The 15,587-nt window shown below is 39.1% G+C and overlaps 1 protein-coding gene across 1 annotated transcript; it reads right to left on the bottom strand.

The window, feature by feature from the left end:
- Positions 1 to 9,096: 9,096 nt before the first annotated feature.
- On the bottom strand, positions 9,097 to 14,969 carry LOC137285174 (sulfotransferase 1B1-like). Its single transcript, XM_067817417.1, has 5 exons — positions 14,807 to 14,969; positions 12,500 to 12,820; positions 12,259 to 12,362; positions 9,910 to 10,069; positions 9,097 to 9,316 (listed from the first exon to the last, which is right to left on the bottom strand). Exons 1-5 carry the CDS (start codon positions 14,967 to 14,969, stop codon positions 9,195 to 9,197), a joined length of 870 nt encoding a protein of 289 aa, XP_067673518.1. The 3' UTR covers positions 9,097 to 9,194.
- Positions 14,970 to 15,587: the final 618 nt, after the last annotated feature.

The raw sequence follows: 15,587 nt of genomic DNA, 5'->3' as shown, positions 1-15,587 counted from the left end.
ATATCTCACTAGAAAGCAATTTTTAATGTATACACTTTAGCATTAGTAAATGTAGGACAGTGTTGCATCACTCACATCCTCCCTGAGCTGAGTCAAGATTTATAGTTGGCATATCCGGCAATATTTCAGACACATCGTTATGAATTCATAAATCGTTATGAATTCATAATGTACACAATTAAGTTATAAATAACCCTGTCAATGAAGAACAGTAAAGGAACTAGATTGTCACAAATTGAGATTTAAAACTGCATGTAACAGTAAAGTTGCTCCCAGGACTGACAATACTCGTCACTACATGTGGTACACAGTTACATTCGGACACTTGACCAAATGTCCATTGACTTACATGTTAATTTAGTGTAGCATGAATAATTTTCATGAAGTTTATTTTTGTAAAACTGAAGTCAAATTTTGCACATATGTGGGAAATCATCTTGCCTACAATCACATAATTTCTGTATAATTTTCCGTCGCTTATTTATGGAATGGCGACAATTTAATGAACGTGTACAGTGCAGTGAACTCCTTTAGCATGCCGGCCTATGGGATTGTGTATTGTGGAACCATATGTAGGTTGATAAATGTGATGTCATTAGTTAAATAGTGGTCGTAAAATTGAACTGAAATTATGTATGCAGAGGAGAGATGATTTCTAGTTTGCCAGTCAAATTTTACAAAGATCCACCGTAAATCACCTCTTGAAAAATATTTATGCAGCACTGAAATAACATGCAAGTTCACGGAAATTACGTCAAGGCACCGAATATGTCTGGCACAGGTACCTGATCCACATCGGGACAAAGCGTCCTATAATCATTCACACTGTGGTACTTTCAGAAGATCGTCGCGACCGGGATTGAGGAAAGGCATGCGTACGTCCATACTTTTATGCTAACACCGTCACAGATAAGAGGGTTTGTACTGACCAGAAATTCTTTTCTTATTCTTTGAGTGAAACGAGGGTTCGTGAAATCTCTTTAACAAATACTCTTGTCACATGTTAGAATTTATTGATTGCTGGATATGATACTCGAGTACGTTATATACGTACATCGCATGCTTCTTTGTCCCCGTAAAGATCAAGGGTACGATTTGTCTTCAGCAACCCACGATAGCCTGGTCCAGACTGGGTTATTTACTCACTGCAGCCGTGTAGCTGGAATATTGCTAATAGCATTTTAAAATTAAACACAAACTCACCCAATAGTGTAGATCGATACTCATGATGTTGATCACTGGATTATGTGATCTAGGCTCGATTATTTACAGACTACCGCCAATAAGCTGGAATGTTGCATTACACAACAGACAAACTTTATAAACCAGGTACTATTTATTCTCCAGCTTGGAAATTACACAGTACATGATTTGTTATAGGAATGCACGATTCATGTGATGTCACATCGATTCCTTTTTTCACATATACTAAAGACAAAAGGATCGGAACACCCTAAAAGTTTATAGAACACAAACCGTTTTTATTCGTTTTTAGGCCATCGGCCCATGTACATCTGTGAACATTAACATTGTGATATGAGTAAGCAGTGGGGTTATCGGAAAATAGAGATGGTATATATCTAGCCCTTACCAAATTATACATTGGGCACACAAATAAGAAGTGCATAACATCTTCAACTATCTTATCATTACAATACTTACAGAAACACAATCGTTTATCAATACCATGCCTTCGTCCAATGGTTGTTTGAATAGGCAACTCTTCTAATCGAAGCAAACAAAAGTATCTCCTCAACTCCCAGTTTCTAATATTCATGACATAATATTCTGTATCAAAACATGATTTTAACTGGAGATAATGTTTTAACCTATCAGATGTACTTATGTTATCAAACATTACTTGCACATTACACTCACATATGCGTTGCTTAAACAGCATTAAAAACCTATCCATATCGCCAATATCCTGAAACCACCACACATCACCAAATCCAAAGCTGGAAAGTAGCTGCCTTAGACCACTCGTCCATGTTGTCCTGCCAGATTCATCGAGTTGTTTCATTAAACGATATCACTGCCTGGGATATTTCCTATCATCCATCCTTAAAAGTTTGCACCAATACTTAACACATTTAACATGATAATTTATATACATTCGATGTCTCCCACACTCTGCCAAAACAGCATTACTAGAATTATATTTACTAACGCCCAGCACAAACTTACAGAAATTAGAATGTAATGATTCTAACACTGGATATCTCTGAAATCCCCAGACTTCAGCACCATATAGCAACACAGGCTTAATTTTAATGTCGAATAGTTTAAATGCAATATTAGCTGGCAATCCCGGGAGCATAAAAAGTAACTTTTTGATGAAAAACAGCGCCTTGTTGCCTTTGACAGCTAACGTGTCTACACACTTTGACCAAGACAATCTATTTGAAAACAAAATGCCCAAATAATTATAATACGTAGTAACCTTTATCTGAGAGCCACTAAAGAACCATTTTTCATAATGCCTTAATATACCACCATTTCTGAAAACCATGCCTTCCGTTTTATCTCAATTAACTTTAGAACCCCACTTATTGCAAAAACTATCAAGAATATCTATTTTCCGCTGCAGTCCAATGACACTGTCATCAACCAAACACAAATCATCCGCATATAGTATTAATAATATTTCCATAAACTCTTGGCCAACCGATATACCCCTTATAGAGTAGACGATTCTATCATATTCTGAAGTTCTAACATAAACATGGAAAATAACATTGGGCTAATAATACACCCTTGACGAACACTACTTAATGAATCAAAGAACTCCAACACTGTAGTGTTAGAGAGTTTAACGGCACACTGAATTTTAGAATACATGTTCTTTAACAAAACAAGTATACGACCATGAACACCATTCTTCATTATGGAGTACCAAAGAAGTTTCCTGTTAATAGAGTCAAAAGCCTTCTTGAAATCTACAAAAATGCAATAAAATCTCATGCCCAGATATTTTTGAACCAAACATTGTAGAGTAAAAATATTATCTACAGTAGAGTATCCGCGTCTATATCCAGCTTGTGCTTCTGGGATCTTCTCATACAAATCGGCAAACTGAGCTAATATGTCATTCATAACCGCAGTTAAACATTTTCCTAGCGTGTCTATCAAGGATATACCTCTATAATTATTAACATCTTTCACACTTCCCTTCTTATGTAAAGGTATAATAATACTTTTGGCCCACGTAGAAGGAAACACTCATGATACAATTAAATAATACTGTCAAATATGGAACTAAAGTACTACAACATTTCATAATTATTTCCGGCGGTAGACCATCTTGTCCAGGTGCAGTCCCGCATTTTAGCCTGTTTATGGCACTATATACTTCACTCTCTGATATATCTGAGTTCAAAATGCTATTTAAGGTTACATCTTGACAGAAGGTACAGTTCTCCTCAGTGTGGTTGCATTCATATACAGTTGCAGACTCCATATTATCAGGGTCCACTTGAATATCCGTCAGATTAAGAACTCGTTTAAAGTACTCAGTCAACTCCTCCGGGGGGATATTATCTCTATTTGTCTTCTCCTTTGTCTGAGTTAATGATTTGAGCTTTCTCCAAAATAATTTACCGTTATTACTGGTGGCCACGAGATCATTTACACAGTCATCTTCATATACACTTTTCTTGTTTCTGCACACACGTCGGTATTCATTTCTAACGTGTTGGTATTCTTTAAGAGCTTCTTTATCCCCCGTTCTTCTGAAAATATCCAACGTCTTGAACTTTTTCTGTTTTAACGCAGTACACGCATCGTCATACCATTTGATGTTATTTTCAAATCTTTGACGATGTCGAGTAGATAAGTGCTTCTGAAGACCACAAAGTCGAGCAGATTCTTGAATAATGTTCACAAGTGTGTCAACAGCCACATCAATATCATTAAAAAAACAGGCCTCACAATCCGCTGATGTAAAATTTTCAAGAAGATTTGACAAGTTAGTAACAAGAGAAGCACCCGTATTATTATTCCATGTGAATCTGGGTAAAGTTGATGTATTAACCGTTTCTTCCCGATTTGGTTCTATATAAACATTCGCATTCTTTGACATAGTCATTACAATCAGAAAATGGTCAGAGTCACCTCGTGTTTCAACACAAAAGTCAATATCATGCAAGAATATACTACTGGAACATAAGCAATAGTCGACTAAACTCGCCCCCTCGCCTCGGAAGCACGTGTAAGCGTCATTATAATCACCCTGATATCGGCCATTTAACATATGAATATTAAATGTAGCACATAATTCGGTTAGCTCCTTTCCGAACTGATTATACACCTCGTCTCTAGACCTACGTGGTATATTAAAGGCGTCTGATACGTAGTCCATATCCTCCAGACATGGTATGTGTCTATTATCATCATCAATCACATAATCAAGTAAAGTACCAGTTCTTGCATTGTAATCACCAAATGCAATCATTTCATATCCGGGAAAATCATACACGACAGACATTAACGACCTTTCAAAGTATTCAATACCTTTATAAAGTCTGTTATCAGTTTGTACTGATGTGTTTATTGGATGTATATAAATAAATGCAAGGATAATATCGTGAGTAAAGGAGAATACATTCCTGTCACACTAAAGAAATATCATATCATTGAAATGGGTAATAACCTTTTTCACACCATTAATAACTGAAGAATGTACACATACTGCAACCGCTACTCTTGGGTTATAGTCTCTATAATTCACAAACACTGTGAACGAAGGGAACGCAGCTTCGATACTATCTTTATCAACACTTTTCCAAATTTCTAATAAACCGAAGATATAATATTTGGAACAAAAAGAGATAAAATCACTGTTATGTAATTTATTTTTAAGCCCGTTTATGTTCCAACACATACAGTTAACCCGTTCTCCACTTGAGACGGATGTACCGTTATGTGCGTCTGACTCACGAGCCAGGCCTAACTCCTAGGTTGTTTCACGTGATTCATCATCGATCGACGTCTGCACGTTTGCAGGTGATTGTCGTGGTCTCGTACCATGTCGATTCAGCTGAACGACACACCCCTTATCGATGTCACAGGTGTCCACCTCATCCTCGATATATAACTTATCGAACCGCATTGATGTTCGTCGTTCATCCTTCTTGGCATCCATCATCACAGGTTTCAAATGCTTCCGTTTTTCCCTCACAGTCTGGGAAAAATCTTCAGATATCCATATTGATGTAGATTTTAGCTTCTTTGCTGATTGGAATATTTTCCGTCTGTCGTGGTCATCCGGGATTTTAGCAATTATTGCTTGGCCTTTCATTATCCTATGGGCGCGATTTATAATTATGCTACCAGCATCAAGTTCAAGTTTATCGGAGATCACCTCTCTGACTGCCTTTTCACAATCCTGCCATGATTCAAATCCATCTGGCTTTGGGACGCCATGGAATATGATATTATCCCGTCGACTCTGGTTCTCGAGATAGTCGAGTTTATCCTCCAGCTTGAACACATATTCCTTCAACTTGATATTTTCATGCTCTATACCCTCAAACTTAGTAGTCAGGTCTTCAAGTTGTGAGTTGACCGCTATTAGAGATGTGTTGATGGTTTCCAGTTGACACTTCACATCGTTGTTTACCTTCACTATACCGTCGAACTTGGTAGACAACGTCGCAATGGCCGCTAACACTGATTCGATTTCATGGCCTTCACTTTCAGCCGGAGAACTGCTAGTCAGACAGAGTTGGCGTCCAGTTCCTTTAGCACTACCACGTGTAAACGGCCTCGTATCCTCGGCATCAGACCCTCTCATACGCGGGCCGGGACCAGGGTCCCACGCGAAGAAGCAACATCAAAATCAAGTTCTAAACAGTGAATCGGGTAGCTACACCCGCCATTACTAATCGTCTCGGTAGTCTTGCCTCTCGTTTCCGCCGACTAAGTTTCACCAGGATATGGATAAGAACCGGTGCAAAATGTCCAATTCTGGCTCGGAATTGGTCCACACCTATCCCCATTGCTTTTGAGACACTTTATATAGACTGAACAGTTTTGTAGCCTTTTTTTGTGGGGAAAAATTGGAGATCCTCTGACACACGTCTTACACTCGAATACTACTTTGAGTCTTAACACAGCTGTCTCATGTACTTGTTCCACAAAACAGTAAACTTGACTTGTTGAGAGTGAGTGATGGGTACTTGATTGGTAGGTATTTGTCCTTTCTCTATTAATCCCCGCTTATAACAGAAATGAAGTTGATTAGTTGTTTTACAGGTTTTCAGTGAACTATGGCTTCAACATCACACAACTTACCATCGATGTAATGGCTGCTTATGCACCATATATCGAAAAAGCCGTATTGCGATACGTGTCGTATCATGACCGCTGTATCAAGATACGTATCATATGGTGAACCACGTTTATCTTCACACCCCTGGTATTTTATCCCAGTGTCTCAGATTCCGAATAAACTCAGCCAGAACAGAGGAATGGAAGATCTTGATGACTAACCATTCATGGTAACGCTTCAACAACTTAAACATTTACGTGCATAAACAACATAATTGTTTTCCGTTTCTGGCACATAAGAAACTGTTGACTATGACTGACTAGTCCGACCATGGTAAGTTTAGTCTGTCGTTATGACGAGACCATGATTACGAGACGCTTGGAGTGGTTGTATTATAATTTCACTTTCTCCTACTCACTGGAATCTTTTCCACGTGATGTAAGTGTAAATGTGCTTATGGATTATATAATTGTACTTTTGGATTTTGTCATGTTATTCAGTGGGTTTAGGAGTGTTTTAGTTAGGTGTGTTAGCACCCAGTGTACTCTGCAGCATCATTCTGCGTTGTTGGGGCGTCCTTCACAATGCCGTGGCAAGACGTGCTCGGACATGTCGTTGTAGTGAGTGCATTTGTCTGTTTGATTGTTGTTAGATTCTTGTGTTAGTGAGCAATTCATCGGTCTCAAATGGAATCAATCGTACTGTATGACCCATAAAGTTCCAGAGCTTTGAAGTGACCTCATGACCATCTCTGTGTGTGTCGTGTTTGCTGGAGTTTGCTGGAGTTATAATAATAACTCTCTGTATGCGGGACAACAACGGATTTCAGTATATTATTCCAATATGACTGTGCATTGACACAGGCGCAATCATTGTACATTATTATGGATCAGGGTTCGCTCTTTCCATCTTTACCCACACAGCGGTCTGTCATGTCAGAAGACCGCTGGATCTGCAATGTGGCCTCAGGATGACATTTCCACGTTAGGTTGAGCGCATTTCGAGGAAGTTCAGGTGGGAATGCGGACTGGTGGCATGCAAAAGGGCAACACAAATCACCAGTGTCTACCGTGCAGACCATTGGTAATCGTAACGTATTTCACGCTCTTGCATACATTTTTTAGAATGTCGATAACATTTTTCCTGATACTTGGTATGTACGTTTATGACGTGTGATCCCATACGTTTGTATAGTACTATAACTGTTTTACAATTGGTTCATATTTGGTTTGTATAGTTCGTTAGCTGTTTCCATTTTGCACATATGAATCATGTTTTTGTAGGTGATGATTGCGCGCCCATCATTCACAGTGGAGGGACATCCTGGTGACGGAGGGTGTCCGTCGTAATGTGGCTTCTTGATGTTTCAACACCTGTCATCACCTTTTACCTATAGCTATGAACCACACGACAATAATATTCACGATAGTACGTTGCTATTCAATCTAGAGTTATAGAAGATCGTGTGGAGTAAATGATGACGTGCAACCAGGGCGTAATACACAGTCATATTATCCCTTTTCTGTCTACCTAACAAAATGACGAAATGAGCATGTTCTACTAACATCCTCTTCTTATATGCTGTTGTTCTTGTAGAGTATGTAATTATATCACATATGTATTAACAGTCGTTTTATGTGTGTATTTTTTGTGATTTTTGCTCTTCTTTTCGCGAGCACCCGACAATGCTATTATTTGATAGAGTCATAAGGACATGCTCATGATATCTAATCATTTCTCATCGACGCCAAGAGGGCTTTGTCATTTATATTAACATTATGCACCGATGAAGCAATATTTGCTTCAATAACATGATTTCTGTTCTCCAGACTTGAGTTTGACATCGATGGAATTACTTTTCTACAGATACATTGATTATTCACCTGAATAAATGTATACAGCGGTTGTTACTTTAAATATACTGTGACCCGTGAAGGTCCCGGGTTAGAATAGGCCTTGAGCAACCCGTGCTTGACATGAAAAGGCGACTATATGCTTGTCGGAAGAAGCGACTAACGGGATCGGGTGGTCAGACTTGCTGACTTGCTGACACATGTCACCGGTTCCCAATTGCCAAATAGTGCTTTGGTGAACATCGGGCAACTGCACTTTGAGACAAGCCAGTTTCAAAGAGACCAACGACGATATCACGGTTGTCTTCGCTGGGACGTGGCATTCTGCGTTCGTCAAAAATATTCGAAATAATCGACATCTGATCCCCAACTTTCACGTGCATTGCATATGAATTGTGTGTTCTGTGACACTATTCTGTAACACTATTCTGTGACACTCATTTCATGCTGTTAAACACGGGTATTTTACGGATGGTGATGTTTCAAGACATAAACACCATAAAAATACCACAGAGCAAACTCTTTTTTAAAATGAATCACCTTTTAATTCATTGCTACATTACACTGCAATTTTCATTATACGTTTCTATTTTGGCAGAGTATAGTATCAATATATTAGCAGTTTTCAACATGTATGATAGAGCATCGATTTATCGGTAGTTTACAACAGCTACAATGCAGGGTCAGTGGTCAATACTTTCGTACATATACGCGGAGGAATGATGACAACAGGCATGTGTGTGTACAATCTCCTCCCTCATGTGTGATGAAATAGGGGTAACTATCATGTTACCAAATAGTTATATTCATTATGTTCCAAACAGGCTTGTTAAAGGACACTTTAACCTATCTAAAGAAATATAATTTTCGTGAACTACAACTAAGAATAAGGGTGAATACGATGTAGTTAATAGTGTGCACTACATATAAGTTCATCAGGAGCTCTCCACAACAACTATGCTTGGGATGCGGTTTAGCACAGTGTGCAAAGCTCTTTATTTCGTGATTAATACAGGCACTGGGATGCAAGTTACTAAATTCACGACCCAGTATCGTTCTTGTTTGTTTCTCTATTTTTCGTCCAAAGTATAACGGAATCGTATTTTGGAGCCTGCCATTTTCTCTTCACATACACGATCACACAGTTCACTTTGGGCAACTGTGAACCAGTTCTTCCAATCACCAACCTCGCCTACAACGAACGAAGGAAGCATATGTAAAAGTGAGTGAGTGAGTGAGTAAACATTTAAAGTCACATCGGCAATATTTCAGCCATGCCGTGACGAAAACAATTTATATGAGAAAAATGAAAACGCGTTGAAGAATGAAACCTGTCACGATGGATAGTAAAAATACTAGGGTATCACAGATATGGGTATAAAACTAACATGGAAAAGTAAAACATTCTAGTAATTAAAGCAGATAATACGATATATAACATGGGCTATAGATCTCCTACAACTGAAGGTAGATCACCATACTAGGGACTATATGTAAAAGTGATTGAACGGTGTGCATTTGAACACCTTCAGAAAACGCAATGATGTCTTCATCTGGGAAGAAAGGCCACGTAAACAGCGTGGCTAACCCTTCCAATGAGCACGGTTATGGTCTTGAAGGAACAAAAATAGCATGTGTGCAGCAAATCTAGGTTTCGAACAAACTTTAACCAACTGCTCTGGAGCTGAACGTTATAAACATTGTAATGGCCTAGCATGTAAGACACAGTATCCCTGAGACAGAATTCTCGCCATCGCCAGTGACCTTTCGTGGCAAGAAACATACCCTTTCTGTAGAATACGTTCTCCTTAAATTCTTTATAGATGGCACCCTTCCTGTTCCTCATCTTAGAAAACGTGCACTTGTCAGCTATCTTCTGATAGAAATCGTCTTCAAAGGACTTCCCAAGAAAGTTCCCTATCTTCTTCACCTCACGAAAGAGATTCTATGACAAGACATAGGAACGAATGAGTGATTGTCTCCCTGGACAGTAGGACATGGTATCTATTATCGATATTTTGCTAACTAATCACATCAGTCATACATCGATATAATCTCTCCATTTCTAAACATCTGTGCAGTATGTCCAACCATGCAAGCAACATGACTATACTTCAAAGCAATACCATTTACATCGTTTCTTAATGAAAACAGATCTATTGGCAGTATATGTGTGCATAGTGTGCTGCTGACTCATTCAAACATAGTAGATGAGACGCAGACTTGTTTCTTAACACGTGCAAAACGCGTACGCCGCAAGCTGATGTTCAAAGTGGATATTATTTCTTCTCGATATTTCAGATGACTCATCGTTTTAGCAGGTAGACACAACTGGGTGTTATGAAGGAGATGTTTCTGATCCCTTCCCATTTCGACCCGTGAAGATCCTGGTTAGGAGTGACCTTCATGAAACCATGATTGTCGTAAGAGGCGACTCAGGATCGGGTGGTCAGGTTCGCTGACTTGGCTGACACATGTCATCGTATGCTCATGCTGTTGATCATTAGATTGTTTGGTCCAGGCTCGATTATTAACCGACCGGCGCCACATAGCTGCACTAATGTTGAGTGCGCCGTGAAACAACAACCGGCTAAACAACTTTCTCATGTCGCTTCAAAATTCAGTTAGATCGCTTCAGAGACGATTTTACAGATGTAGGTCGTAGTTGGATTTTTGCCTGGTTTGATCATTAGTAAATATCATAAATGAGGGAGTCATAAATATTTCATGTTAAATTACTTCTGAAGTTTAGGATAGAAGAAATGTGCACTGGAAAATATATTATATTTTATTTGTTAGATTAGGTTCTGTGGCTATATGAAACACCTTCAGCAGTTACAATTGCTCAACAACGATTATTGATGTACTGTCATGGGTGAAACCAATTAAACATGTGCCATCATATGCTCTGAATGTCTGGCTGCTGGTGTACTATTCAGTAAAAGATAACTGTTTCAGGAAGTTATGTGGATTTTGAATTAAGGACTTGAGGATTCAATGCAAACACAGTTCCGGTAATGTTACTTTGGTGCCTGGCTATGTTGGCCTTGTTATGTATCTCATTACAATTCGCGAGTTTCATGTAAATGCAAAATGTTTACTTCGTAAACAGTATTTAGATCTTCAAAGAGAAGGCAGGTAGTAAATGTGTAAATGTGGGGATGTATATCAGTTAAACAATTATCAATGAGTTTTTCAGTTTTTAAAATTCATTTTCCTATTATTGCGGTGCCAGCAACGTTATAACACTTTTCAGTAGATTGCTCTGCATTTTGAGCAGACCGTGTCAAAGGACATTCATAACCCGACACTGAGTTAGAAAATATTGAATGTTGAACTGATTCAGACATATGCCGACTGTACAGCTTCTTCCTTTTTCAAACTTCATAATAATTATTAATATAGGTGTCCAGTACTGTGATAATTTCTATCAAAGTAACAACAACTACTTGGAACACTTCGAATACTATTGCCCGTAGGGGTTGGCCTAGGTTCGGTCTTCAGCAACACATCCTTATCGGAGGAGGCGACATATAGGATCGGGTGACCTGGCTCGTTGAGTTGGCTGACACGTCATCCTGTCTCAGTTGCGTTAAACAATAATCAAAGCTCATGACGTTGATCACTGGATTGTCTGGTCCACACTCGACTATTTACAGACTGTTGCCATAGAGCTGAAATATTGCCAAGTGTGTCGTTAAATAACACACAAAACTACGACAGTTACTACCAGAAGTCTTATTAGTACTATAACAACCACCACCTACTGGTAACCTCTTTTACGCGGGCTATCTCTTCAGTTACATAGTTATCAATTACTTGGCGGTAAAAGCTATTCATTGGTCAAATGTGATGTGGGAAGTTGTTCCGAGTCAAAGACATGCAATTAGTAATAATTGTTCATGAAGTAAAAGTATCGCAAAATAACTTTGTATTGCGACTCCATTAGAGATATGGCGAGTGATCCCCAAGTATGAAAACAATCCATTTCCACCTATTCCGTTTGTTAGGTGGAAAAGTCTTTTTCGTTTTTAGATATTTATATTGACACATCTGTAGAAATATAGATATAATATATAAAAAGACAGATAGAAGCAAGCCTTTTTGTTATTGTAACGACACCCGGACACTCACTTCTTTCATGTCCTCGTAACTCAGCAGAAGTATTGGATGTTCGGGGTGTTCGTCAATCACTCTCTCCCAGTCCCGTGTATAGTCGAACACACTGCCGCAATCGACTGAAACAAAGAGTTATACAGGTGCTTGAGTTATGCCTATACTTGTCTATTCAGCGAAAAGACTCGTAAACTTACTGACATGACTAGAACCTTCACTTATTTCAAAATCCATATGCATTGAATGAAGACAAACTCACCCTTTCCATCTAGGTACATTGGGACGTAGTCTGTAAACTGCCCTTTGTACTCGTATTCGTCGAACTGTTTGTGGTGATGATAAAACGATACTGCAACATCCTTAGGGTTGCGGACAGCCATGACTATCTTGATCTTCTTCTCAAAGAGCTCTGGGTTTAGATGTCTCAGCAGTACGTGGTTGTTTAGAACTCTTGGCGACGGGAATTTGTCTAGGAACTCTTGTGTCTGATAGTCCATCATTAGATCTTCCTTTTCTTGTAGGACCACGTCAGTCGTTCCTTCCAGTAGCATACGGACTATCTCCCACGTCCAGTGACAACCTGAAACAGGATTATCTCCCCTTAAACCAAGCCGAGTGATAGTTTTGACATTTTGTCAACCCATTTGTATTCAATGACTATGGACAAGGGAGGAGGAGGTTTCTGTAAATATTGCCTTACACATGACGTATGATTACAAAAAGCAACTTCATTTACTAAACTTAAAGAATCCTTAATGATTGAAAGGGTGCTTAAATCCCATTATGTTGAATTCAAACGTACTAAATTTTTTAAGCGAATCACATGTCTTATTTTTCTACAATCGACGAAATAGTGTACATCCAACCGGAATAGGGTCCATACATGTAGAAAAGCACTGGTAGTAGCCATGATCCAGAGTTTAGGGATCTACCTTACTTCCAGATGTTGGCGACCTATAATCTGGTATTATTTTGTAACTTTTTACATTTACATACCAGTTGTAGACACAATCTGTGATGCTCTAGATACCTGACAGTCATTCGATTCCTGTAGTTCCATCTTATGGGTATCGCGTATGTAATTCTTGTGACTATATGGCTGAAATATTGCTGAAGTGACGATATACTAGTATTTCATCTCACTCACAAATGACTAAGCTTAAGTCCTTTGCATTGCGTGGATGTTTAACCCTCCGGCGTGGCTCTTCTTGTTCGTGAGTGAACAAGCGAGTGAGTGACAAGCATTTCCTTCAGTATCTTGTGTAACCTCACTGTAGACAAACAACCTATTTCAAGACGTCTCCTCATTCGCTGGCTCAATCTGGATGATTCTGAGGAACTCTGATGGAGTCAGCTCATTGCTAGACGGGTCTCTCTGTCGGAAACGATATCCTAATATGCCCCGCAGATGCTCAATGGGATTGCGATCTGGACTCATGGCTAACCATGGTATAGTCTCAACAGCATTGTCTTGCAGAAATGGATCGCAGCATTTTTCTCTAGAGGCCTGGGATTGTCATCCTTAAAGTCGTGCACTGGAGACATTTCACTACGTTTGAGTCTTCTAGTCCTATATCCTGCTGCTTTCACCCGATCCCTGGCCGTCCTGCAGGATATGGCTCTGCTGCCTTAACGATGTGCTTGAGTTCCAGAAGTCTGAGCACTATTCTGTCATCTCTTATCTTTCACATCACTGGTAGTCCTGAGATTGTCCAAGAGTTTTGAATGGAGGAAGGATTGTGCCCAACCTGTCTGACGACCTGCCTGCAGTTCTCCAAAAAATAACTTGCCACTTTGTAGCTACTGACAATTCATGACGTGTCATGACAATTATAGTACTGAATATTCACTTCACATGGAAAGGCTAGAGTAAGCAGGTCATCATCCAAAACGATATTTCCACACTGTGGGGTGTAACATTTCATGTGCACTGAATATCTCCAGCACAAAAATCAAGCTACACAGCAAATGAGAAAATGAAAATAAATCATTCAGAAAATATGCTCTGTTTTCTTAATTCGCAGAATCATAGGTCCATGAAGTAGGTGTTGTGCATATTTAAAAGATTGTGTGAACATTAACAGGACAGGAAAAAAGATTTGTTCATGACAAAGAACAGGGCACGGATTGTGTTGAAGCGCCTGAATTGCCTACGCATGGTTGCATCGACGCAACCTTTCAATAAAATCATGATCGTTCATGGAACATTGTAATTCTTGTATTTGATGGCACCAACATTGAATAGCTGGGTTACATCGAACTAGTCAAGAAATTAAGTTTCCCTCACATCAAGATAAAATGGAAATAATTGCAACCCTGGTCAATACGGCGGTTATCTCATTCAATCACGATCAACTTTGAATTGTCTTCAGTCTTAAAACAGATTAGTTTCTGCTTGAAAGTCAGTTGAATCGTTCTTTTGTTGTAGATGCAGACTCATCAAGCAAACTGGCGTGCAGTTATCAATAATCCTGGTTTGTGAGCACCATTCTTGTGTTTCAACACATCCCAGATGTCTTCCAACATAATGACACTAAGAATACAATGACCGTATGTACTCACTCACCTGACTTGGGATATGAACACACCATAATGTCATCATCCCGGAACGGAAATTGTCTAAGACCTTTGATGATGTCAGGCGATATGACTGTATGACAGAGGAAGCCATCCACATCATGCAGCGGCAAGGTGTAGCCTGCTTCATCAGTTTCTTGCTTCAAAGACATCCTGAAAAGAGACAGCATGACATAAGATCGACTCTTATTTCGGATCAGTTATTCAGCTTAGTTATAGTTTCTTTCACATTGCCCGACACAATGTCGACTGGGATTCGTATTTTTATAATCGAGGCTTATATCTTTGTGGTTGATGTCTCATGCCTACCTCTATAACACTAGTGTAGTATTGACGTAAGAAATTACACTGTCGCGTCTTGCACGGGCGAGTAATAAATGCTTTTATTATCCATATGGTGAAATATGATATGGTTAAATATCACTTTTGCCTAGCATCCATTGTTTCTTGTATTTCTGCATTGTTTTCTGTCGTTAATAACGTAATTAAACGATTGAATGCGACGTCAGTTAACACAGCCGTCACACTTGCTTACAGCGTCTTAGTGCACTGCATAAATGTAAACGGATAAATGGATACTACAGGAGTAGGTGTGTCATGCCACTTTTACGGTCATGTAATACACAATTTTGCTCTCTTTTCGTATGAGTCGTGCGACACAGTTGCTCGTGTAATAATCTTTACATATCATAGAGTGCTATAAGTGGTAATAGTTGATATGTCAGCGAATCCATTGAGCAGGTCTCGCACAGTTGACAAGTAATGTCAGT

The sequence above is a fragment of the Haliotis asinina genome, chromosome 1, assembly GCF_037392515.1.
Source record: "Haliotis asinina isolate JCU_RB_2024 chromosome 1, JCU_Hal_asi_v2, whole genome shotgun sequence".
NCBI lineage: Eukaryota > Metazoa > Mollusca > Gastropoda > Lepetellida > Haliotidae > Haliotis > Haliotis asinina.
Note: the sequence above shows the minus strand (reverse complement) of the source record. Positions and strands in the feature narration are given on the sequence as shown.

Coding starts and splice junctions, on each gene's coding strand:
- LOC137285174 (XM_067817417.1), bottom strand. CDS start 14,969: ATGTCTTTGAAGCAAGAAACTGATGAAGCAGGCTACACCTTGCCGCTG. Junction 12,363..12,499: donor AATGTACCTAGATGGAAAGG/GTGAGTTTGTCT, acceptor TCTTTGTTTCAG/TCGATTGCGGCAGTGTGTTC. Junction 10,070..12,258: donor GTTACGAGGACATGAAAGAA/GTGAGTGTCCGG, acceptor GTCTTGTCATAG/AATCTCTTTCGTGAGGTGAA.